Source organism: Somniosus microcephalus, unplaced genomic scaffold (assembly GCF_052327205.1).
Source record: "Somniosus microcephalus isolate GS21.2 unplaced genomic scaffold, FLI_Smic_1.0 scaffold4, whole genome shotgun sequence".
Lineage (NCBI taxonomy): Eukaryota > Metazoa > Chordata > Chondrichthyes > Squaliformes > Somniosidae > Somniosus > Somniosus microcephalus.
The window spans coordinates 625365-651278 of record NW_028225191.1 but is presented as its reverse complement, the minus strand read 5'-3'; the positions used below and the strand labels follow the sequence as shown (position 1 = coordinate 651278).

Here is a 25914-nt window from a genome sequence, read left to right as displayed (position 1 = left end):
CTTCATCGTCATTGGGTCAAAGTCCTGGAACTCCCTCCCTAACAGCGCTGTGGGAGTACCTTCACCACACGGACTGCAGCGGTTCAAGAAGGTGGCTCACCACCACCTTCTCAAGGGCAATTAGGGATGGGCAATAAATGCTGGCCTTGCCAGCGACGCCCACATCCCATGAACGAATAAAAAAAAACTTCATCCCATAACACGCGTACAAGGGCTCAGTAATGTTTAATTTATCAGAAAAAGACAAAGTACAACAACATACTGGTCAGCTTAACAGAGTCTCATCATATTTATGAGGCCACAAACTTAAAATAGTCACTAATAAATCGAGTAATGAATTCAGGAGAAGTGTCTTTACCCAGAGAATGGTGAGAATGGGGAACTCGCTACCACAGGGAGTAGTTGAGGTGAACAGCACAGATGGATTTATGGGGAAGCTACATGAGGGAGAAAGGAATGGGAGGAGATGTTGATCGGGTTAATTGAAGTAGGGTGGGTGTGGGGCATAAACACTGGTATGGACCAGTTGGGCCGAATGGCCTGTTTCTGTGCTGTACATTCTATGTAACACCATCAACAGTCAATCGAAGGGAATCATCAGCACAACAGATTGAAAGATTAAACAGCAGTACAAAAATTTATAAAACATTCATCCATTCCACGTTCATGTCACCCCAGCTGTCAGCAGGGCCCTGTGCTACAGAACAGTGTGACCTCGCTGGTGTCTCTTCAGCTCCCCGGAGCTGTTAAAGCTCTTCGCACAGTCAGAGCATTTAAATGGTCTCTCATCAGTGTGAACTCGCTGGTGTGTCAGCATGTTGGATGACTGAGTGAATCCCTTCCCGCACACGGAGCAGGTGAATGGCCTCTCCCCAGTGTGAGTACGCTGGTGTTCCTTCAGATCTCCGGACCTTGTAAACCTTTTCCCACAGTCAGAACATTTAAACGGTCTCTCATCAGTGTGAACTCGCTGGTGTGCCAGCAGGGGGGATGACTGAGTGAATCCCTTCCCACACACGGAGCAGGTGAATGGCCTCTCCCCAGTGTGAACTCGCTGGTGTATCTTCAGCTCCCCGGTGCTTTTAAAGCTCTTACCACAGTCAGAGCATTTAAATGGTCTCTCATCAGTGTGAACTCGCTGGTGTATCTTCAGCTCCCTGGTGCTTTTAAAGCTCTTACAACAGTCAGAACATTTAAATGGTCTCTCCCCAGTGTGAACTCGCTGGTGTATCTTCAGCTCCCCGGTGCTTTTAAAGCTCTTACCACAGTCAGAGCATTTAAATGGTCTCTCATCAGTGTGAACTCGCTGGTGTTCCAGCAGGTGGGATGACCGAGTGAATCCCTTCCCACACACGGAGCAGGTGAATGGTCTCTCCCCAGTGTGAACACGCTGGTGTCCACTCAGATGCCCGCTTTTAAAGCTCTTACCACAGTCAGAGCATTTAAATGGTCTCTCATCAGTGTGAACTCGCTGGTGTGTAGTCAAATTGCTGGAGCTTTTAAACCACTTCCCACAGTCAGAACATTTAAATGGTCTCTCATCAGTGTGAACTCGCTGGTGTGCCAGCAGGTGGGATGACTGAGTGAATCCCTTCCCACACACGGAGCAGGTGAATGGCCTCTCCCCGGTGTGAACACGCTGGTGTCCATTCAGATGCGTGGAGCTTTTAAAGCTCATCCCACAGTCAGTGCATTTAAATGGTCTCTCATCAGCGTGAACCAACTGGTGTTTCTTCAGATCCCCAGAGGTTTTAAAGCTCTTCCCACAGTCAGAACATTTAATGTGAACAAGCTGGTGTCTCAGGAGGGTGGCAGAATGAGAGAATCGCTTCAAAAACACAGAGCAGGTCAACGGTCTCTCATTGGTGTGGACAAGCTGGTGTCACAGCAGCACGGAGGGTGCAATTAATCACTTCCCACACACGGAGCAGGTTAAAGGTCTCTCCCTAGTGTGATCTTGCTGGTGTATCATCGGAGCGGATGACTGAGTGAATCCCTTCTGGAACACGGGGCCGGTGAACGGGCTCTCCCCAGTGTGTAGCCACTGGTGTTGCTTCAGGTACTTGTAGATTTTGAAGCTCTTCCCACACTCAGAACATTTAAAAGGTCTCTCATTAGTGTGAACTCGCTGGTGTGCCAGCAGATTGGAAGACCAACTGAATCAGGTCCTGATGAATCGAGCGACTCTGTCTGTTCTTGACGTGATGTTCGGTCTGAGCTTCCTGTCTGTAAATGCTCCACTTCTGAAACCCTGTAAAAGGAGTATAGAAAGGGGTAAGAGGGAGAATGTTGCCTCATGTCCCCCTTTCCGAGCCCAGGGGCAGTGAAGCTGATTTTCAGGCCTCAGCTGCTGCACAGGTTACATACGAACATACGAATTAGGAGCAGGTCACTTGGCCCCTCGAGCCTGCTCCGCCATTCAATAAGATCATGGCTGATCCGATTACTCCACATTCCCACCTACCCCCGATAACGTTTCACCCCCTTGCTTATCAAGAATCTATCTACCTCTGCCTTAAAAATATTCAAAGACTTTGCTTCCACCGCCCTCCGAGGAAGAGAGTTTCAAAGACTCACGACCGTCTGTAAGAAAAAATTTCTCCTCATCTCTGTCTTAAATGGGTGACCCCTTATTTTTAAACAGTGACCCCTAGTTCTAGATTCTCCCACAAGAGGAAACATCCTCTCCACATCCACCCTGTCCAGACCCCTCAGGATCTTATATGTTTCAATCAAGTCACCTCTTACTCTTCTAAACTCCAGCGGATACAAGCCTAGCCTGTCCAACCTTTCGTCATAAGACAACCCGCCCATTCCAGGTATTAGTCTAGTAAACCTTCTCTGAACTGCTTCCAATGCATTTACATCCTTCCTTAAATAAGGAGACCAATACTGTACACAGTGCTCCAGATGTGGTCTCACCAATGCCCTGTATAACTGAAGCATAACCTCCCTACTTTTGTATTCAGTTTCCCTCGCAATAAACAATAACATTCTATTAGCTTTCCTGATTACTTGTTGTACCTGAATACTAACCTTTTGCAATTCATGCATTAGGACACCCAGATCCCTCTGCATCTCAGAGCTCTGCAATCTCTCATCATTTAGATAATATGCTTCTTTTTTATTCTTCCTGCCAAAATGGACAACTTCACATTTTCCCCACATTATACTCCATTTGCCAGATCTTTGCCCACTCACTTAACTGATCTATATCCCTTTGTAGCCTCCTTATGTCCTCTTCACAATTTATTTTCCTACCTATCTTTGTGTCATCAGCAAATTTAGCAACCATACCTGCGGTCCCTTCATCCAAGTCATTTATATAAATTGTAAAAAGTTGAGGTCCCAGCACTGATCCCTGTGGCAGACCACTCGTTACATCTTGCCAACCAGAAAATGACCCATTTATGCCTACTCTCTGTTTCCTATTAGCTAGCTAATCTTCTATCCATGCCAACATGTTACTCCCTACACCATGAGCTTTTATTTTCCGCAATAACCTTTGATGTGGCACCTTATCAAATGCCTTCTGGAAATCTAAGTACAGTACATCCACCGGTTCCCCTTTATCCACAGCACATGTTACTTCCTCAAAGAACTCCAATAAATTGGCTAAACATGATTTCCCTTTCACAAAACCATGTTGACTCTGCCTGATTACCTTGAACTTTTCCAAGTGCCCTGCTATAACGTCTTTAATAATAGCTTCTAACATCTTCCCGATGACAGATGTTAAGCTAACTGGCCTGTAGTTTCCTGCTTTCTGTCTCCCTCCCTTTTTGAATAAAGGAGTTACATTCGCTATTTTCCAATCTAATGGAACCGTCCCCGAATCTAGGGAATTTTGGAAAATTAAAACCAACGCATCAACTATCTCACTAGCCACTTCTTTTAAGACCCTAGGATGAAGTCCATCAGGCCCCGGGGACTTGTCAGCCCGCAGCTCCAACAATTTGCTCAGTACCACTTCCCTGGTGATTGTAATTTTCTTGAGTTCCTCCCTCCCTTCCATTTCCTGATTTACAGCTATTTCTGGGATGTTACTTGAATCCTCTATAGTGAAGACCGATGCAAAATACCTGTTCAATTCAACTGCCATCTCCTTATTTTCCATTATTAATTCCCCAGACTCACTTTCTATAGGACCAACGCTCACTTTGTTAACTCTTTTCTTTTTTAAATATCTATAGAAACTCTTATTAACTGTGTTTATATTTCTAGCTAGCTTTCTCTGGTACTCTCATTTTTCTCTCATTATTAATCTTTTAGTCATTCTTTGCTGTTTTTTATATTCTGTCCAATCTTCTGACCTGCCAGCCATCTTTGCACAATTATATGCTTTTTCTTTAAGTCTGATACTATCTTTAACTTTTTTAGTTAACCACGGATGGTGGGTCCTCCCCTTGGAATTTTTCTTTCTCGTTGGAATGTATCTATTCTGTGTATTCTGAAATATCCCCTTAAATGTCTGCCACTGCAACTCTATTGACCTATCCCTTAACTTAATTTGCCTGTTCACTTTAGCTAGCTCTGCTTTCATGCCCTCATAATTGCCCTTATTTAAGTTTAAAATACAAGTCTTGGACCCATTCTTCTCTCCCTCAAACTGAATGTAAAATTCAATCATATTATGATCGCTGCTACCTAGGGGCACCTTCACTATGAAGTCATTAATTAATCCTATCTCATTGCACAATACCAGGTCTAGTATAGCCTGCTCTCTGGTTGGCTCCAGAACGTGCTGTTATAAGAAACTATCCCAAAAAGATTCTATGAACTCCTCATCTAGGCTCCCTTTGCCCATCTGATTTTTCCAGTCTATATGTAGATTAAAATCCCCCATGATTATTGCCATACCTTTCTGACAAGCTCCCATTATTTCTTCCTTTATACTCCATCCTACCGTGTGGTTACTGTCAGGGGGCCTGTACACCACTCCCACAAGTGACTTCTTGCCTTTATCATTTCTCATCTTAACACGCAGGTGCAGCAAGCAATTAGGAAAGCAAATGGTACGTTAGTCTTTATTACAAAAGGATTGGAGTATAAGAGTAAAGTCTTACTGCAATTATATAGGGCCTTGGTGAGACCACACCTGGAGTATTGTGTACAGTTTTGGTCTCCTTACCTAAGGAACGATATACTTGCCTGAGAGGGAGTGCAACGAAGGTTCACCAGACTGATTCCTGGGATGGGGGGATTGTCCTATGAGGAGAGATTGAGGAGACTGGGCCTATATTCCCATGAATTTTGAAGAATGAGAGGTGATCTCATTGAAACATCTACAATTCTTACAGGGCTTGACAGGGTAGATGCTGGGAGACTGTTTCCCCTGGCTGGGGAGTCTAGAACCAGGGGTCACAGTCTTAGAATAAGGAGTCGGCCATTTAGGACTGAGATGAGGAGAAATGTCTTCACTCAGAGGGTGGTGAATCTTTGGAATTCTCTGCCCCAGGGGGCTGTGGAGGCTCAGTCATTGAGTATAATCAAGGCTGAGATCGATAGATTTTTGGACTCATGGGGAATCAAGGGATATGGGGATCGGGTGGGGAGGTGGGGATGAGGTAGAAGATCAGCCATGATCTTATTGAATGGCGGAGCAGGCTCGAAGGGCCGAATGGCCTGCTCCTGCTCCTATTTCTTATGTTCTTAAGAAAGCTGTTTGCTATAGCCTGCTGCACCACGACAAATACACAGAGGATTTCAGTTACGTGGAGAGACTGGAGAAGCTGGGATTGTTCTCCTTGGAGCAGAGAAGGTGCAGCGGAGATTTAATAGAGGTGTTCAGAACATGAAGGGTTTTGATAGAGTAAATAGGAGCATGGGAACAGGAGGAGGCCATTCAGCCCCTCCAGCCTGTTCCACCATTCAATGAGATCATGGCCGATCTGTGTCTTAACTCCACCCACCTGCCTTGGCTCCATATCCCTTTGCTCCCTTGTCTAGCAAAAATCTATCACTCTGGGATTTAAAATGATTAATTGAGCTGGCATCGACTGCTTCCTGTGGGAGAGGGTTCCACACTTCTACCACCCTTTGTGTGAAGAAGTGTTTCCCAACTTCTCTCCTGAATGGCCTGGCTCTGATTTTAAGGTGATGTCCCCTTGTCCTCGACTGCCCCACTGGCGGAAAAAGTTTCTCTCTATCTACTCTACCAATTCCTTTCAAAATCCTAAAATCCTCAATCACTCCTTAACCTTCTAGATTCCAGGGAACACAAGCCTAGTTTATGTAATCTCTCCTCATAATCTAACCCTTGGAGCCCAGGTAACATTCTGGTGAATCTGTGCTGCACTCCTTCCAAGGTCAGTATATCCTTTCTGAGGTGCGGTGCCCAGAACTGTACACAGTGCTCCAGGGAGTTCCTGGGAGTTAATGTGCGCAGGTCCCTGAAGGTGGAGGGACATATTGAGAGAGTGGTTAACAAAGCATATGGGATCTTGGGCTTCATAAATAGAGGTATTGAGTACAAAAGTAGAGAAGTTATGCTGAACCTTTATAAAGCGCTGGTTAGGCCACAACTGGAGTATTGCGTCCAGTTCTGGTCACCACAGTTTAGGAAGGATGTGAAGGCCCTTGAGAGGGTGCAGAGGAGATTTACCAGAATGGTTCTGGGGATGGGGGATCTTAGCTACAAGGAGAGGTTGGAGAAGCTGGATTTGTTTTCATTAGAGCAAAGGAGGTTGAGGGGTGATTTGACAGAGGTGTACAAGATTATGACGGGTGTGGATAGGCTAGACGGGGAAAGGCTGTTCCCACTAGTTGATGGTACAAGGACTAGGGGACACAGATTTAATGTTTTGGGCAAGAGATACAGGTTGGATGTGAGGAAAAACTTTTTTATGCAGCGAGTGGTGAGGACCTGGAACTCGCTGCCGACGGAAATGGTGGAAGCGGAGACACTCAATGTTTTCAAGGGGAGACTGGATAGGCACTTGAGGGAAATAAACTTGCAGGGCTACGGGGATAGAGCGGGGGAATGGGACTGATTGGATTGTATACAGAGAGCCGGCAGGGACTCGATGGGCTGAATGGCCTCCTTCTGTGCCGTTATGACTCTGTGACTGGGGTCTAACCAGGGCTTTCTTTAGCTGTAGCTTATAAGGAGAAACTGTTTCCAGTGGCAGGAGGGTCGGTAACCAGAGGACACAGATATAAGGTCATTGACAAAAGAACCAGAGGCGAGGTGAGGAGAATTTTATTTACGCAGCGAGTTGTTGTGATCTGGAATGCGCTGCCTGAAAAAAGAATCAGTGGTCCGAATCAATGTTCACGTTAAGTTGCGCGGCCACGCAGCGGTCTGGAGGTCCCGCGCAGCCGGCTCACCGCCCTGTAAATGGAAAATCGCGCATGCGCGGAAATTTGAATGGGTCGTGCAGCCCGTTAAACGGGCCACGCTCCTCAATAAAAAAGAGGGAACATTGATCCTAATACCGACCCCTGGGGATCATCACTGTTTACCTCCCTCCAGTCTGAAAAGAAACCGTTCACCACTACTCTCTGCTTTCTGTCCCTTGGCAGAAAATTGGGAGGGGGCGAGTGCAAACAACACCTGATTTCTCACCAAGCACTCAGGGGATTTGCCCTACTTTAAATGTCAGTCTCTTACATATACATTATAAAAATGGAGACGCTGTCCCTTTAAAATCGGTAATCCATGGGACGCAGTCCCTTTAATGAAAATCTCATAGAAAGAGAGCGCCTGTCCCTTTAAGAGAACCCCCACCACTCCCATATTTCTCTTAAAGTGCTTGAAATTAATAATTAAAAACGCAGAAAATTAATATTAATAAAAATTAATTGAGGGAGAAAAAATATTTTTACTCACATTTGCTCCACAGGATTTCTTGTTTCTGTTCCATCAATTTAAAAACTGCTTTTATTATGATCAGCCTGTCTTCTATGTTTCTATGTACTTTCAGTGATGACTTTTATAAACCGGTTTTACAGGAAATTAGAAGAGGAGGGGAGAGATTTGAAGACACTCGGTCCCTTTGTGACTCCAAAGTTGCAGCTGACCCCGCGCATGCGCCCCATGGCCCCGCCCTCTCCTGCTCCACAGGCGCCCGGCCCGCACTGCGCATGCTCAGCACACCCCCTGGGCCCCTGTCAATCATCCTTCCCCACTGAACAGGCCCCGCCCCCTCCACCTACTCCGCCTGCGCCGCCGGGCCCCGCTCCCGAAGTTGAGCCGCTACCGCGCCTGCGCAGGGCCTCGCATTCTGGGTCGGCCCGGGCAACCGCGAGAGTCCGGATCACCGGCGGAAAGTGAGTTTTATCAGGGTTTTTTTTATATAGCGGAGAGAAGCGCGGGCGGGGAGATAAATAAAAAGAAAATACAAACCAGACCGTCCCAGCACCCTCCCGGCACCGAGCGAAGCAGATTCAGCGGCCGCAGCGCCTTGTCTTCTGCAGGGAGCGGGACTGGGACACGTCATCAACTCCACGGCGGTGACTGACGGGAGCTCGGACCAATAGGGAGAGAGCGGGCGGAGCTCGGAGGACTGAGGTGGCGGCGGGTCCTCCAACCAATCAGGGTGTCCAAGGGGCGGGACTTCCGCCGCCTGCTTCTCCCGCTGCTGAGACAAGTGGAATGCAGCAGAGGGCGCTCTTCTGAGTTTGGGGCTCAGGCCTGTTAGTGGAGCTGTGCAGAGAGAACTTTACTCTGCACTGGGCTTTACTCGCTCAGCACTGCACTGGAGGGGCAGCACAGAGTTTTAGACTCGAGTCTCTGGAGTGGGACTTCAACCCACAACCTTCTGACTCAGAGGAGAGAGTGCTGCCGCCTGAGCCACGGCTGACACTCTGTATCTAACCCGTGCTGTACCTGCCCTGGGTGTGTTTGATGGGACAGTGTAGAGGGCGCTTTACCCTGTATCTCACCCGTGCTTGTACCTGCCCTGGGAGTGTTTGATGGGACAGTGCAGAGGGAGCTATACTCTGTATCTAACCCATGCTGTACCTGCCCTGGGAGTGTTTGATGGGACAGTGTAGAGGGAGCTTTACTCTGTATCTAACCCGTGCTGTACCTGCCCTGGGAGTGTCTGATGGGACAGTGTAGAGGGAGCTTTACTCTGTATCTAACTTATGCTGTACCTGCCCTGGGAGTGTTTGATGGGACAGTGTAGAGGATGCTTTACTCTGCATCTAACCCGTGCTGTACCTGCCCTGGGAGTGTTTGATGGGACAGTGTAGAGGTAGCTTTACTCTGTATCTAACTCATGCTGTACCTGCCCTGGGAGTGTTTGATGGGACAGTGTAGAGGATGCTTTACTCTGTATCTAACCCGTGCTGTACCTGCCCTGGGAGTGTTTGATGGGACAGTGTAGAGGGAGCTTTACTCTCTATCTAACCCGTGCTGTACCTGCCCTGGGGGTGTTTGATGGGACAGTGTAGAGGGAGCTTTACTCTGTATCTAACCCGTGCTGTACCTGCCCTGGGAGTGTTTGATGGGACAGTGTAGAGGGAGCTTTACTCTGTATCTAACCCGTGCTATACCTGCCCTGGGAGTGTTTGATGGGACAGTGTAGAGGGAGCTTTACTCTGTATCTAACCCGTGCTTGCACCTGCCCTGGGAGTGTTTGATGGGACAGTGCAGAGTGAGCTTTACTCTGTATCTAACCCATGCTGTACCTGCCCTGGGAGTGTTTGACGGGACAGTGTAGAGGGAGCTTTACTCTCTATCTAACCCGTGCTGTACCTGCCCTGGGAGTGTTTGATGGGACAGTGTAGAGGGAGCTTTACTCTGTATCTAACCCGTGCTGTACCTGCCCTGGAAGTGTTTGATGAGACAGTGTAGAGGGAGCTTTACTCTGCATCTAACCCGTGCTGTACCTGCCCTGGGAGTGTTTGATGGGACAGTGTAGAGGGAGCTTTACTCTGTATCTAACCCATGCTGTACCTGCCCTGGGGGTGTTTGATGTGACAGTGTAAAGTGTAATGATATCAGCAAATAGTGATGATATTTGTCTGTTTTTGATTACTTATGCCTTACAGCATATTTGTCTGTGTTTGATTGCTTGTGCCTGAGCAGCAGAGGTCATGTGACACAGACAAGCAGGCTGAAGTTTCAGTTTCATTCTTAGCTGGAGCTGGAAGCATGGTCTCCTGAAAAGCTGTATGAATTCTTGAACAAACCTTAGATTAAAAGTTATTCTCTTTTATAAATGTCTCATCATTGAGCCCACAAGGAAATCAATACATGGTGTCAGAAGTGGCTCGATTGAAAGAGATGAAGAGAAAAAATCGGAAGTTAGCAACTCGATGGGACAGTGAAAGGAGTTGTGGCAAGTAAGCGAAATCAGCTCTCCACATATTAGCAAGCCAGAAGAGAACATCGTTGCTTACCATTAGAGAATAGCTAACGAAAGGAAAAATGGAAGGTTTACTCCCACCGGCGATGCTTCAGTTGTCAGGTAATGTGGCTGAAAATTGGAGAAGGTTCAAACAACGTTTAGAGTTGTATTTAGCGGCAACCGGAGCTGACGAGAAAAGTGATAAACAGAAATCGTCCGTGTTCTTACATGTAGTGGGTGATGCAGCGCTGGAGGTATATAATAATTTCATATTTGCTGTTGATGGAGACAAAATGAAGCTAGATAAAATAATGGAACAGTTTGAGGCCTACTGCATACCTAAACGCAACGTGACCTTTGAGAGGCACAAATTTTTCACATGTGTACAGAAAACGGGCGAGACTATTGATCAGTATGTGACTGAACTGAGAAACCGAAGCAAATCGTGTGAATTTGGGGGACTGACAGACTCGCTGATAAAAGACAGACTGGTGTGTGGTATTCCAGATAATGGTCTAAGGGAAAGACTGCTAAGAGAGCAAGATCTAGACCTGGGAAAAGCCATAGCACTGTGTAGGGCTACAGAGACTGTGAAGTTGCAGGCAAAGGAGCTGTTCAGTGACAGTAGCTGCAATGTGGATGCAGTGAGAAAGAACGGATACAAACCGTTTAACAAAGAGAGCGCCAATGGGAAAAGAGACGTGGCCAGGAAACAAAAATGAAAGGGACAATCGGAAGTCATGTAGTCGATGCGGTACACAGCATCCACCAAGAAAGTGTCCAGCATATGGTAAAACATGCAATAGCTGCAACAAAAACAACCATTATGCCCGTTGCTGTAAGAACCAAGCGCAGCAAAGCAAGGTCCATACAGTAGATGAAAGTGAGATAGAGGAATTCAATGTAGATGTTGTGTCTGAAAACAAAAAAGAAGAAAGAGACTGGATATTGACACTAAAAGTGAATGACATACACATTCCATTTAAATTGGATACTGGAGCACAAGTTAATGTGATATCAGAGACCGATTTTAAGAGAATTAGACCCAGACCAAAGTTACATGGAATACAAGTGAAAGTGACCGGATACTCAGGTACTGATATACCAGTGAAAGGAAAATGCATTGTCAAAGTAACACACAAGGACAGAGAGCACACGCTAGCATTAATCGTGGTGCCAAAGGATGTGCAAGCCATACTAGGTTTAAAAGCCTGTGAGAGACTGAACCTGGTAAAGAGAGTCCTCATTGTGGAAAGCGAAGGAGAGACAGTCTATGATGAACTCATGAAAGAGTACAAAGACCTATTTAAGGGTCTAGGCTGCATTCCAGGAGAACACACGATCAGAGTAGATAAAAGTATGACACCGGTCATACATCCATGCAGAAAAGTTCCGTTTGCTCTTCAAAAGCAACTGAAGGCAGAGTTGGACAGGATGGAAAGCCTGAACGTGATTCAGAAGATAGATGAGCCAACTGAGTGGGTGAGTTCCCTCGTCGTAGTGGACAAAAAGAATGGAAAGCTCAGAATTTGCCTGGATCCAAGAGATCTAAACAGAGCAATAAAGAGAGAGCACTTCAAGCTTCCTACACGTGAGGAAATCATGGCACAGTTTGCAAATGCAAAATATTTCAGCAAGTTAGATGCATCCTCAGGATTTTGGCAGATGAAGCTGGATGAAGCAAGTTCAAGACTGTGCACGTTCAACACTCGATTTGGCAGATACAGATTCCTAAGGTTACCATTTGGCATTGCCTCAGCTCCTGAAGTGTATCACAAGACTATCCATATGATCTATGAGCACCTGGAGGGAGTTGATACATCAATGGATGACATCATAGTATGGGGAACCACGAGAACTGAGCATGACGAGAAACTGAAAAAAGTGCTGGAAGCAACAAGGAAAACAAACCTGAAGCTGAATAGAGAGAAATGCCAGCTCGGGTTGACAGAACTGACATTCGTCGGAGATATCCTTAGCAGTGAGGGCATCAGACCAGATCCCAGAAAGGTGTCCGCCATTGAGAACATGCCAAGGCCACAATGCAAAAAGGACGTGCAGAGGTTTAATGGAATGATCAACTACATGGGTAAATTCATATCCAACCTCTCAGAAAAAATAGCGCCACTGAGAAGACTAACTGAAAAGAACATAGAATGGGAATGGAATCATGAGCATGAGAAGTCATGGAGCAATCTAAAGAAACTGCTCACAGAGGAACCAGTTCTGAGGTTTTATGACCCAGCGAGACCCATCAAGATATCATCAGATGCATCACAGAGTGGGCTCGGTGCCGTTCTTCTGCAATAATATGACTACTGGCAACCTATTGCATATGCATCGCGCTCAATGACAGACGCGGAGACGCGATATGCTCAAATAGAAAAGGAGCTGCTCAGCATCACATACGCCTGTGAAAGATTTCACCAGTTTGTGGCAGGACAAGCAATCAGTGTAGAGACTGACCATAAGCCCTTGATTGCATTGTTCCAAAAGCCACTGAATAGCTGTCCGCTTAGAATACAAAGAATGATGATCAGGCTGCAACGCTATACACTGAATGTTGCGTACACACCGGGTAAGCTGATGTATACAGCAGACACGTTGTCCAGAGCTGTTGACCCAAGTGAGCCCGCAAACACCACAATGGATGAAAAAGTGAACGCCTACGTGGACATGATCACAAGTGCACTGCCCATAGCAGATGCAAAAATGGAGCTCATAAAGACTGAGACAAACAAAGATGAAACAATGAGACGACTGAGAAAAAGCATCTTGGATGGATGGCCCAACATGAAGCAAGACTGCTCACCTGACATGGCAGAGTACTGGAACTGCAGGGCGGAACTATCAGTGGTCGAAGACATCATCTACAAAGGAAGTAAAATAGTTATCCCAAAGAGTCTGAGAAAAGAGATGCTAAAAAAGATCCATGGAGGACATCTGGGAATCGAAAAGTGTAAGAAAAGAGCACGAGAGGTGATGTACTGGCCACGAATGAACCAAGATGTGACAAATGAGGTGTCAAACTGCACAATATGCCTGAAATATCGAGCAAGCAATCCGGTAGAACCACTAAAGCCACACCCAGCACCAGACAGACCTTACCAGAAGGTAGGCGCTGACCTATTCGTATGTCAAGGGAAGGACTATCTTGTCGTCACAGACTATTACTCCCTGTATCCAGAGGTTTGTAGACTGTACACCACCACTGCAGAAGCTGTGATAAGAAGTATGAAAGCCATATTCTCCAGACATGGTGTGGCAAGCGAGGTCTTCACAGACAATGGACCCCAGTTTAACAATGCAAATTTCCGACACTTTGCCAAAGAGTGGGACTTTGTCCACACAACGTCAAGTCCTCACTATCCACAGTCCAATGGACTAGTGGAAAAATCGGTCCAGACAGTGAAAAGACTGATGTACAAGGCAAAAGACAGTGGAACTGACTTCTACCAAAGCATGCTTGTATACTGCACAACGCCGCTCGAGTGTGGGATGTCACCAGCCCAACTCCTGATGGGATGTCAGCTAAGGTCAAACCTACCCATCCCGGAGAACCTCCTGAAAACAAAAGAGGGAGAAAGTGAGGAAGTTCAAAGAACAACAGAAAGAAAAGCAAAAGTACTATTATGACAGAGGAACACAAAACCTACCTGAACTCCACACTGGTGACCAAGTAAGGTTCAAAGACAAAACAAACACATGGACGGAGAAGGGAATTGTCCTGAGTGAAGTTCAACCAAGATCATACACCATTCAGACAGATGAGGGTGCTGTTCTGAGAAGAAATCGTCGAGATTTTCTTATGGAACCAGCCACAGCAGGTCAAAAGACTGATACTGTTGAACAACCTGATCACACAGCAGGTCAAGAGACTGATACTGTTGAACAACCTGATCACACAGCTGAGAACCAATCATCTAAGGCAACAACTCAGATTCAAGGACAATCAATCAGAAAATCCTCAAGACACATGAAGCCTCCTGAGAGACTCATTGAGCAAATTTAAGGACTATTGTTATAGAAGGAAGTAATGTTATCTTATTCTTTCTTCAAGTTCTAGTGTATTGACATACTTCATGTGAACACACAAAGAAAGGGTAAAAAAACCTTGATCATGATAATGTAAGTTCATTAAATGTTAGTTAAAATGCAGATTAATACAAAGAAAACATGTTGTTAGTTAAAAGTAAAATACTTTTGTTTTAAGAAAGGGAGATGTAATGATATCAGCAAATAGTGATGATATTTGTCTGTGTTTGATTACTTATGCCTTACAGCATATTTGTCTGTGTTTGATTGCTTGTGTCTGAGCAGCAGAGGTCATGTGACACAGACAAGCAGGCTGAAGTTTCAGTTTCATTCTTAGCTGGAGCTGGAAGCATGGTCTCCTGAAAAGCTGTATGAATTCTTGAACAAACCTTAGATTAAAAGTTATTCTCTTTTATAAATGTCTCATCATTGAGCCCACAAGGAAATCAATACATAAAGGGAGCTTTACTCTGTATCTAACCTGTGCTGTACCTGCCCTGGGGGTGTCTGATGGGACAGTGTAGAGGGAGCTTTACTCTGTATCTAACCCGTGCTGTAACTGCCCTGGGAGTGTTTGATGGGACAGTGTAGAGGGAGCTTTACTCTGCATCTAACCCGTGCTGTACCAGCCCTGGGAGTGTTTGATGGGACATTGTTGAGGGAGCTTTACTCTGTATCTAACCCGTGCTGTACCTGCCCTGGGAGTGTTTGATGGGACATTGTAGAGGGAGCTTTACTCTGTATCTAACCCGTGCTGTACCTGCCCTGGAAGTGTTTGATGGGACAGTGTAGAGGAAGCTTTACTCTGTATCTAACCCGTGCTGTACCTGCCCTGGGAGTGTTTGATGGGACAGTGTAGAGGGAGCTTTACTCTGTATCTAACCCATGATGTACCGGGAAACATGATCGGCGAGGCTTAAAAAGGCCCCAGAGGCTCAGGTAGGTTTACTAATCTCCAATCTCAGAGAGGGAGAGCAGTAAAAAGTAATCGAAGTGTGACGTCACCAGAAAGCAGGTAAGTGATTGGTTGGCGAGTATTTCTTTCTTTTTTAAACTCTAACTCTGTGGTTTATAGTTTCTAGGGTCTCTGTGGTGGTAAACCAGGGCCCTAAAATATATAATTTATCTGTAGTGTAATTGGTGGGATTGATTTGATTTAATTTAATTTCAATTAATTAAAGTGTAATTCATGGCAGGACAGCCCGGTGCCGTGGTATGCTCCTCCTGCGCTATGTGGGAACTCGGACACTTCCTGTGTCCCTGACAACTACGTGTGCAGGAAGTGTGTCCAGCTGCAGCTACTGGCAGACCGCATTGCAGTGCTGGAGCAGCGATTGGATACATACTGGACCATTCGCGATGCTGAGGACATCGTGAATAGCACATTTAATCAGTTGGTCACACCGCAGGTAAAGGTGGCACAGGCAGAAAGGGAATGGGTGACCAACAGGCAGAGTAGTATGCGCAGGCAGGTAGTGCAGGGGTCCCCTGTGGCCATCCCCCTCTCAAACAGATATACCGCTTTGGATACTGATGGGGGGGATGGCTTACCAGGGGAAGGCAGCAGCAGCCAACTTCCTGGCACCAGGGGTGGCTCTGTTGCACAGGACGGGAGGAAAAAGAGGGGGAGAGCTATACTAATAGGGGATTCTATTGTAAGGGGAATAGATAGGTGTTTCTGCGGCCGCAAATGAGACTCCAGGATGGTGTGTTGCCTCACTGGTGCAAGGGTCAAGGATGTCTCGGAGCGGCTGCAGGGCATTCCGGAGGGGGAGGGTGTACAGCCAGTTGTCGTGGTGCATATAGGTACCAACGATATAGGTAAAAAACGGGATGAGGTCCTAAAAGCTGAATATAGGGAGTTAGGAGGTAAATTAAAAAACAGGACCTCAAAGGTAGTAATCTCAGGATTGCTACCAGTGCCACGTGCTAGTCAGAGTAGAAATAGAAGGATATTTCAGATGAATACGTGGCTAGAGGAATGGTGCCAGGGGGAGGGATTCAAAATCCTGGGACATTGGAACCGGTTCTGGGGGAGGTGGGACCAGTTCAAACTGGGTGGTTTGCACCTGGGCAGGGCTGGGACCGATGTCCTAGGGGGAGTGTTTGCTAGTGCTCTGGGGGAGGGTTTAAACTAAAATGGCAGGCGGTTGGGAACCTGAGCGGGGAGACAGAGGAAAGGGAAACAAGGATAAAAGCAAAAGACAGGAAGGAGAAAAACAAACGTGGCAGTCAGAGATATCAAGGCTTTAAAATCAAACATGGCCACAGTAAATAATAATTCTAAAAGATCTAAGAGTGTTAAAAAAACAAGCCTGAAGGCTTTGTGTCTTAATGCGAGGAGCATTCGTAATAAGGTGGATGAACTAGCTGCGCAAATAGAGGTGAACGAATATGATATGATTGGGATTATGGAAACATGGCTCCAGGGTGGCCAAGGCTGGGAACTCAACATCCAGGGGTATTCAAAATTCAGGAAAGACCGGCAGAAAGGAAAAGGAGGTGGGGTAGCATTGCTGGTTAAAGAGGGGATTAACACAATTGAAAGGAAGGATATTAGCTCTGATGATGTGGAATCTGTATGGGTAGAAATGAGAAATACCAAGTGTCAGAAAATGTTAGTGGGAGTGGTATATAGACCTCCAAACAGTGATGTGGAGGTTGGGGATGGCATTAAACGGAAAATTAGAGATGCGTGCAATAAGGGCACAGCAGTTGTCATGGGTGACTTTAATCTACATATAGATTGGGCCAACCAAATGAGTAACAATACTGTGGAGGAGGAATTCCTGGAGTGTATACGGGATGGTTTCCTGGACCAATATGTCGAGAAACCAACTAGGGAGCAGGCCATCTTAGACTGGGTATTATGTAATGAGAAAGGATTAATTAGCAATCTTGTTGTGCGAGGCCCCTTGGGTCGGAGCGATCATAATATGATCAAAATCTTCATTAAGATGGAGAGTGAAATAGTTGACTCAGAGACTAGGGCCCTGAATTTAAATCAAGGAGACTACGATGGTCTGAGGTGCGAGTTGGGTAGGATTGATTGGGGAATGTCACTCAAAGGGTTGACGGTGGATGGGCAATGGCAAACATTCAAAGATCGCATGGATGAACTACAGAATTTGTTCATCCCAGTTTGGCATAAAAATAAAACAAAAAAGGTGACTCAACCGTGGCTAACAAGGGAAATTAGGGATAGCATAAGATCCAAGGAGAGGACATATAAATTGGCCAGAAAAAGCAGTAAACCTGAGGATTGGGAGCAGTTTAGGATTCAACAAAGGAGGAAAAAGGGATTAATTAAGAGGGGGAAAAGAGAGAATGAGAGTAAGCTGCAGGGAACATAAAAACTGACTGTAAAAGCTTTTATAGATATGTGAAGAGAAAAAGATTGGTGAAGTAAATCGTAGGTCCCTTGCAGTCAGAATCAGGGGAATTTATAATGGGGAACAAAGAAATGGCAGACCAATTAAATACATACTTTGGTTCTGTCTTCACAAAAGAGGACACAAATAACCTCCCAAAGATGTCGGGGAACATTGGGTCTAATGAAAGGGAGGAACTGATAGAAATCAGTATTTGTAGGGAAATGGTGTTAGGGAAATTGATGGGATTGAGGGCTGATAAATCCCCAGGGCCTGATAATCTACATCCTAGGGTACTTAAGGAAGTGGCCCTAGAAATAGTTGATGCATTGCTGGTCATCTTCCAAAATTCGATAGACTCTGGAACAGTACCCATGGATTGGCGGGTAGCTAATGTTACCCCACTGTTTAAAAAGGGTGGTAGAGAGAAAACGGGGAATTACAGACCGGTAAGCCTGACATCGGTAGTGGGGAAAATGCTAGAGTCCATTATAAAAGATGTAATAGCAGAGCACTTGGAAAAAAGGCAATTATCTGAATGGCAATAGATTGGGAGAAGGGGAAGTGCAATGAGACCTCGGCGTCCTTGTGCGCCAGTCGCTGAAAGTAAGCATGCAGGTGCAGCAGGCGGTTAAGAAGGCAAATGGTATGTTGGCCTTCGTAGCGAGAGGGTTTGAGTACAGCAACAAGGATGTCTTGCTGCAGTTGTACAGGGCCTTGGTGAGACCACATCTTGAGTATTGTGTACAGTTTTGGTCGCCTTCTCTGAGGAAGGATGTACTTGCCGTGGAAGGAGTGCAGCGAAGATTCACCAGGCTGATACCCGGGATGGCAGGAATGACGTATGAGGAAAGATTGGGTCGATTGGACTTGTAGTCGCTGGAGTTTAGAAGAATGAGAGGGGATCTCATCGAATCTTATAAAATGCTAACAGGACTAGACCGACTAGATGCTGGAAGGATGTTCCCGATGGTCGGGGAGTCCAGAACCAGGGGTCACAGTCTAAGGATAAGGGGTAAGCCATTTAGGACTGAGATGAGGAGGAATTTCTTCACCCAGAGAGTGGTGAACCTGTGGAATTCTCTACCACAGAAGGCAGTAGAAGCCAATTCATTAAATATATTCAAGAAGGAGTTGGATATATTTCTTAAGGCTAAAGGGATCAAGGGATATGGGGAGAAGGCAGGGACAGGGTACTGAATTTGGATGATCAGCCATGATCTCATTGAATGGCAGAGCAGGCTCGAGGGGCCGAATGGCCTACTCCTGCTCCTATCTTCTATGTTTCTATGTTTAGCTGCCATGGGAGTGTTTGATGGGGACAGTATAGAGGGAGCTTTACTCTGTATCGAACTCGTGCTGTACCTGCCCTGGGAGTGTTTGATGGGACAGTGTAGAGGGAGCATTACGCTGTATCTAACCTGTGCTGTACCTGCCCTGGGAGTGTTTGATGGGACAGTGTAGAGGGAGCTTTACTCTGTATCTAACTCGTGCTGTACCTGCCCTGGGAGTGTTTGATGGGACAGTGTAGAGGGAGCTTTACCCTGTATCTAACCCGTGCTGTACCTGCCCTGGGAGTGTTTGATGGGACAGTGTAGAGGGAGCTTTACTCTGTATCTAACCCGTGCTGTACCTGCCCTGGGAGTGTTTGATGGGACAGTGTAGAGGGAGCTTTACTCTGTATCTAACCCGTGCTGTACCTGCCCTGGGAGTGTTTGATGGGACAGTGTAGAGGGAGCTTTACTCTGTATCTAACCCATGCTGTACCTGACCTGGGAGTGTTTGATGTTGACACCAGGGAATGTTAAAATGTTCCATTCCCCCACAATCTCAATGGTAATAAAACGCATAAAGTAACAGAAGCTTCTCTCCTGGACACAGATATTGAGAGGACTGGGAACGTCTGTAACTAGTCATCAATTAACTCTCGTCTTATCTTAGAAACAACGACTCAATCGACTGTGTTTCAAACAAATCTGATTTATTTATACAGAATATTAAATTGCAGCCCAGTTATTGGGGTTTTAACATCCACAAAATATAAGATGGCCACTAATAAATTCAAGAGGGAATTCAGGAGAAACTTGTTTACCCAGAGAGTGGTGAGAATGTGGAACTCGCCACTACAAAGAGTAGTTGAGGCTAAAAGTACAGATGCATTTAAGGGGAAGCCATGAGGGTGAAAGGAATAAGAGGATATAGGAGGAAACTCTCCACTGGCTGGAGTCAGACCGAGCACAAGGAAGATGGTTGTGGTGGTTGGAGGTCAATCATCACAGCCCCAGGATATCGCTGCAGGAGTTCCTCAGGGCAGTGTCCTCGGCCCAACCATCTTCATCTGCTTCATCAGTGACCTTCCCTCCATCATAAGGTCAGAAGTGGGGATGTTCGCTGATGACTGCACAGTGTTCAGTTCCATTTGCAACTCCTCAGATAATGAAGCCGTCCATGCCCGCATGTAACAAGACCTGGACAACATTCAGGCTTGGGCTGATAAGTGGCAGGTAACATTTGCACTACACAAGGGCCAGGCAATGACTATCTCCGACAAGCGAGCGTCTAATCACCGCCCCTTGACATTCAACGGCATCACCATTACCGAATCCCCCACCATCAACATCCTGGGGGTCACCATTGACCAGAAACTTAACTGGACCAGCCACATAAATACTGTGGTTACAAGAGCAGGTCAGAGGCTGGGAATTCTGCGACGAGTGTCTCACCTCCTGACTCCCCAAAGACTTTCCACCATCTACAAGGCACAAGTCAGGAGTGTGATGGAATACTCTCCACTTGCCTAGATGAGTGCAGCTCCAACAACACTCAAGAAGCTCGACACCATCCAGGACAAAGCAGCCCGCTTGATTGGCACCCCATCCGCCACCTTAAACATTCACTCCCTCCACCACTGGTGCACCGTGGCTGCAGTGTGTACCTTCAACAAGATGCACTGCAGCAACTCGCCAAGGCTTCTTCGGCAGCACCTCCCTTCCCGCGACCTCTTCCACCTAGGACAAGGACAGCAGGCACATGGGAACACCTGATAGAATACATAGATCCCTGAAGGCAGCAGGACAGGTAGATAAGGTGGTTAAAAAGGCATATGGGAGACTTGCCTTCATTAGCCGAGGCATAGAATATAAGAGCAGGGAGGTTATGATGGAGGTGTACAAAACGCTAGTTAGGCCACGGCTGGAATACTGTGTGCAGTTCTGGTCGCCACACGATAGGAAGGGTGTGATTGCATTGGAGAGGGTGCAGAGGAGATTCACCAGGATGTTACCTGGGCTGGAGTGCTTCAGCTATGAAGAGAGACTGGACAGGCTGGGGTTGTTTTCCTTAGAGCAGAGAAGGCTGAGGGGGGACCTGATTGAGGTGTACAAAATTATGAGGGGCATAGATAGGGTAGGTAGAAAGGAACTTTTCCCCTTAGTAGAGGGGTCAATAACCAGGGGGCATAGTTCCAAGGTAGGGGCAAGAGGTTTAGAGGGGATTTGAGGAAAAACTTTTTCACCCAGAGGGTGGTTGGAATCTGGAACTCACTGCCTGAAAGGGTGGTAGAGGCAGGAACCCTCACAACATTCAAGAAGCATTTAGATGAGCACTTGAACTGCCATAGCATACAAGGCTACGGACCCAGTGCTGGAAAATGGGATTAGAATAGACAGGGCTTGATGGCCGGCGTGGACACGATGGGTCGAAGGGCCTCTTTCTGTGCTGTATAACTCTATGACTCTATGACCACCAACTCCAAGTCAAACACCATTCTAACTTGGAAGTATATTGCCATTCCTTCATCGGCGCTGGGTCAAAGTCCTGGAACTCCCTCCCTGACAGCACTCTGGGAGTACCTTCACCACACGGACTGCAGCGGTTCAAGAAGGCGGCTCACCGCCACCTTCTCAAGGGCAATTAGGGATGGGCAATAAATGCTGGCCTTGCCAGCGACGCCCACATCCCATGAACGAATTAAAAGAAACTTCATCCCATAACACGCGTACAAGGGCTCAGTAATGTTTAATTCATCAGAAAAAGTCAAAGTACAACAACATACTGGTCAGCTTAACAGAATCTCTTCATATTTGTATTGCTACAGTTGTACAGGGCCTTGGTGAGACCGCACCTTGAGTATTGTGTGCAGTTTTGGTCGCCTTACCTGAGGAAGGATGTTCTTGCCATGGAAGGAGTGCAGCGAAGATTCACCAGGCTGATACCTGGGATGGCAGGAATGACGTATGAGGAGAGATTGGGTCGATTGGGCTTATACTCGCTGGAGTTTAGAAGAATGAGAGGGGATCTCATTGAAACTTATAAAATTCTAACAGGACTAGACAGACTAGATGCAGGAAGGATGTTCCCGATGGTCGGGGAGTCATGAACCAGGGGTCACAGTCTAAAGATAAAGGGTAATCCATTTAGGACAGAGATGAGGAGGAATTTCTTCACCCAGAGAGTGGTGAACCTGTGGAATTCTCTACCACAGAAGGCAGTTGAGGCCAATTCATTAAATATATTCAAGAAAGAGTTGGATATATTTCTTAAGGCTAAAGGGATCAAGGGATATGGGGAGAAGGCAGGGACAGGGTACCGAGTTTGGATGATCAGCCATGATCTCATTAAATGATGGAGCAGGTTCTAGGGGCCGAATGGCCGACTTCTGCTCCTATCTTCTATGTTTCTGTATTTATGAGGCCACAAACTTAAAATAGTCACTAATAAATACAGGAGTAATGAATTCAGGAGAAACTTTTTTACCCAAAGAATGGTGAGAATGGGGAACTCGCTACCACAGGGAGTGGTTGAGGTGAACAGCATAGACGGATTCATGGAGAAGCCACACAAGGGAGAAAGGAATGGGAGGAGATGTTGATCGGGTTAATTGAAGTAGGGTGGGTGTGGAGCATAAACACTGGCATGGACCAGTTGAGCCAACAGTCTTAAAGATTAAACAGCAGTACAAAAATTTATAAAACATTCATCCATTCCACGTTCATGTCGCCGCAGCTGTCTGGCAGGGCCCTGCACTACAGAACAGTGTGAACTTGTTGGTGTCTCAGCAGGTGGGATGACCGAGTGAATCCCTTCCCACACACGGAGCAGGTGAACGGCCTCTCCCCAGTGTGAACTCGCTGGTGTCCATTCAGATTCCTGGAGCTTTTAAAGCTCATCCCACAGACAGAACATGTAAACAGTCTCTCATCGGAGTGAACTCACTGGTGTTGCTTCAGATCCCCAGAGCTTTTAAAGCTCATCCCACAGTCAGAACATTTAAATGGTCTCTCATCGGTGTGATATCGCTGGTGTGTCAGTAGGTCGGATGACTGAGTGAATCCCTTCCCACACACGGAGCAGGTGAATGGTGTCTCCCCAGTGTGAACTCGCTGGTGTCTCAACAGGTGGGAGGGCCGAGTGAATCCCTTCCCACACACGGAGCAGGTGAACAGCTTCTTTCCTGCTCTCTCCAGCTGGTGTCCCTTCAGCTCCTGGGACATTTGAAAGCTTTTCTCACAGTCGGACTGTTTCACCAGCCTCTCCCCAGTGTGAACTTGCTGGTGTGCCAGCAGATTTGAGGACCGAGTGAATCTCTTCCCACACACGAAGCAGGTGAACAGAATCCCTCCTGCTCTCTCCAGCTGGTGTCTCTTCAGATCCTGGGACCTTTTAAATCTCTTCCCACAGTCAGAACATTTAATGTGAACAAGCTGGTGTCTCAGGAGGGTGGCAGAATGAGAGAATTGCTTCAAAAACACGGAGCAGGTCAACGGTCTCTCATCGGTGTGGACAAGCTGGTGTCTCAGCAGCACGGAGGGTGCAATTAATCCCGTCCCACACACGGCGCGGGTTAAAGGTCTCTCCCTCGTGTGAACTTGCTGGTGTATCATCGGAGCGGATGACTGAGTGAATCCCTTCCCACACACGGGGCCCGGGTTTCCCCCAGTGTGTGGCCACTGGTGTCGCTTCAGGTATTTGTAGATTTTGAAGCTCTTTCAGAACATTTAAAAGTTCTCTCCCCAGTGTGAACTCACGGGTGTGCCAGCAGATTGGAGGAGCGACTGAATCAGGTCCTGAGGAATCGCGTAACTCTGTCAGAATTTGAGGTGATGTTTGGTTTGAGCTTCCTGTCTGTAAATGCTCCACTTCTAAAACCCTGTAAAAGGAGTGTAGAAAGGGTAAGGGGGGAGCAGGAATTTTTTTTGGCTTATTTTGCCTCAAAGAACAAACAGGGCAGAGCCGGTCCCACTGGTGTCCACCCGTGCCCACAATAACCAACGGGCCAGAAACAGCCCAATCCACCTCACTGACTTGGCCCTGAAGTCAAATCAAGTCTCATCAAAGTCTCATCAAATGACATCCTTTGTGACTGTGACAAAGGTAAACTATCTCTCCTCGTCCTTCCTGACTTGTCTGCAGCCTTTGACACGGTTGACCACTCCATCCTTCAATGCCTCTCCACCATCGTCCAGCTGGGTGGGACTGCACGCGCCTGTTTCCATTCTTATCTATCTAATCGTAGCCACAGAATCACCTTCAACGGCTTCTCTTCCCGCTCCTGCATCGTTACCTCTGGTGTCCCCCAAGGATCTATCATTGGTCTCCTCCTATTTAGAGTCATAGGCATAGAAATTCAGTGGGTAGCGCTGGCGCCGAGCGCCTAAAGAGACCTAGAATTGGGGCGATACCCTATGTTGGGGCGGACGCTATGAAGATAGCGACAACTCAGATATTGACTATACATTTAGCGCCTGCGCTAAGTGTTTGCGCGCGCCCGCAAGCAGATCATGACGTCATTTCAGTGTGCAACGCCTTCTAGGAGCGCCTGAGCGCATATTGGGTGGCGCCCGGAGCCTTAACGCCTATCGCTATTCGTGACAGTTCGAGGGAGGGCTAGCAGGCCCTTCTTGGAGTAGGGGGGTGCTATTTAAAGGGGACAGCTCTAGTGCAGAATCTTCAGCCACTTGACCTGCTCATTGCTGGATAGAGTTGGCGAGCTACTGTGGAGCGGAGTTTTGGGAATTTAGCTTTAGAGTACTTGGGACCTTCAAACCTGTCCGAAGCACTTGCAGCACTACACCTAAAAGCCTTTTGACCAACTGGCATCGGAATGGGAGCTTCTTTGGAGGGCGACGGCCTCATCGCCCAACACTGTGACGGCGGGAGAGAGACAGCGGGAGGGCCGGGATTGGCCAGAAGGAGGAGGGGCAATGGAGGTCGGCCAATCCGACGGGATGCTGCGAGGGTCTTTAGGCAGCAGGTGTCAAGCCTTGACATGTCGGAGGAGCAGTGTTTGCGAAGGCTCCGATTCTGGAGGGACATTGTTACTGATCTGTGCCACCTGCTTGGTCAGGATCTGCAGCCGCGTGAACGGTGCAGAACCTCACTGTCCGTGATGGCTACACTGACTGATGGCCTCCATTTTTATGCCAACGGATCCTTTCAGTCAGCCATTGGGGACATTGCGACTGTCGCTCAGGTTGCAGTCCACTGTTGCATCCGGCAAGTTACAGATGCCCTTTATAGGCGAAGGCGTCAATTCATGACCTTGCCTCTGACCCTGCACAAGCAGGCGGAGCACGCGCAGGGTATCGCTTCTATTGCGGACTTCCCCATGGTGCAGGGGGCGATTGACAGCACACACGTGGCTTTGAGGGCGCCATGCCATCATCCTTAGGACTTCCGCAACCGCAAGGGGTTCCACTCCCTCAACATGCAGCTGGTCTGTGACCAACGCCAAATCATCATGGCAGTCACCGCGCATTTCCCAGGGTGCAGCCACGATGCCTTTATCCTGCGGTTGACCTCAGTTTGTAACCTTTTTAAGCGGATGGCTCGAAGACGAGGCTGGCTTACTGGGGACAAGGGCTATCCTCTCTGGCCATGGCTGATGACAACACTCCGTGTGGCCGACACCCCAGCAGAATAGCTGATCAGCAGCGGCCATCAGGCGACCAGGCACAGTAAACAGCACACTATTGGTGTTCTCAAAAAGCGTTTCCGATGTCTGGAACATTCGGGGGGATCCCTGCAGTACTCGCCGCAGCAAGTGGGACACATCGTCGTCGTCTGCTGCATGCTCCACAACTTGGCGATTCGACGCACCCAGCCAATTCCAGCTGTCCCTCAACGACCAGTAGAGCAGGCGGAGGAGGAGGAGGAGGAAGAGCAGGCGGAGGAGGATGAGGAGGAGGAGGAAGAGCAGGCGGAGGAGGAGG

The 25914-nt window shown here is 47.3% G+C and overlaps 1 protein-coding gene and 1 pseudogene across 1 annotated transcript; both read right to left on the bottom strand.

Annotated features, from left to right (window-relative positions):
* Window positions 1–224: 224 nt before the first annotated feature.
* LOC147084030 (uncharacterized) lies at window positions 225–2213 on the bottom strand. The gene has a single exon (XM_085979952.1). The coding sequence runs from the start codon at window positions 1676–1678 to the stop codon at window positions 698–700; it is 981 nt and encodes a 326-aa protein (XP_085836078.1). The 5' UTR covers window positions 1679–2213; the 3' UTR covers window positions 225–697.
* A 19327-nt stretch (window positions 2214–21540) lies between these two features.
* On the bottom strand, window positions 21541–24673 carry LOC147084029 (uncharacterized; annotated as a pseudogene).
* Between the last annotated feature and the right edge of the window lie 1241 nt (window positions 24674–25914).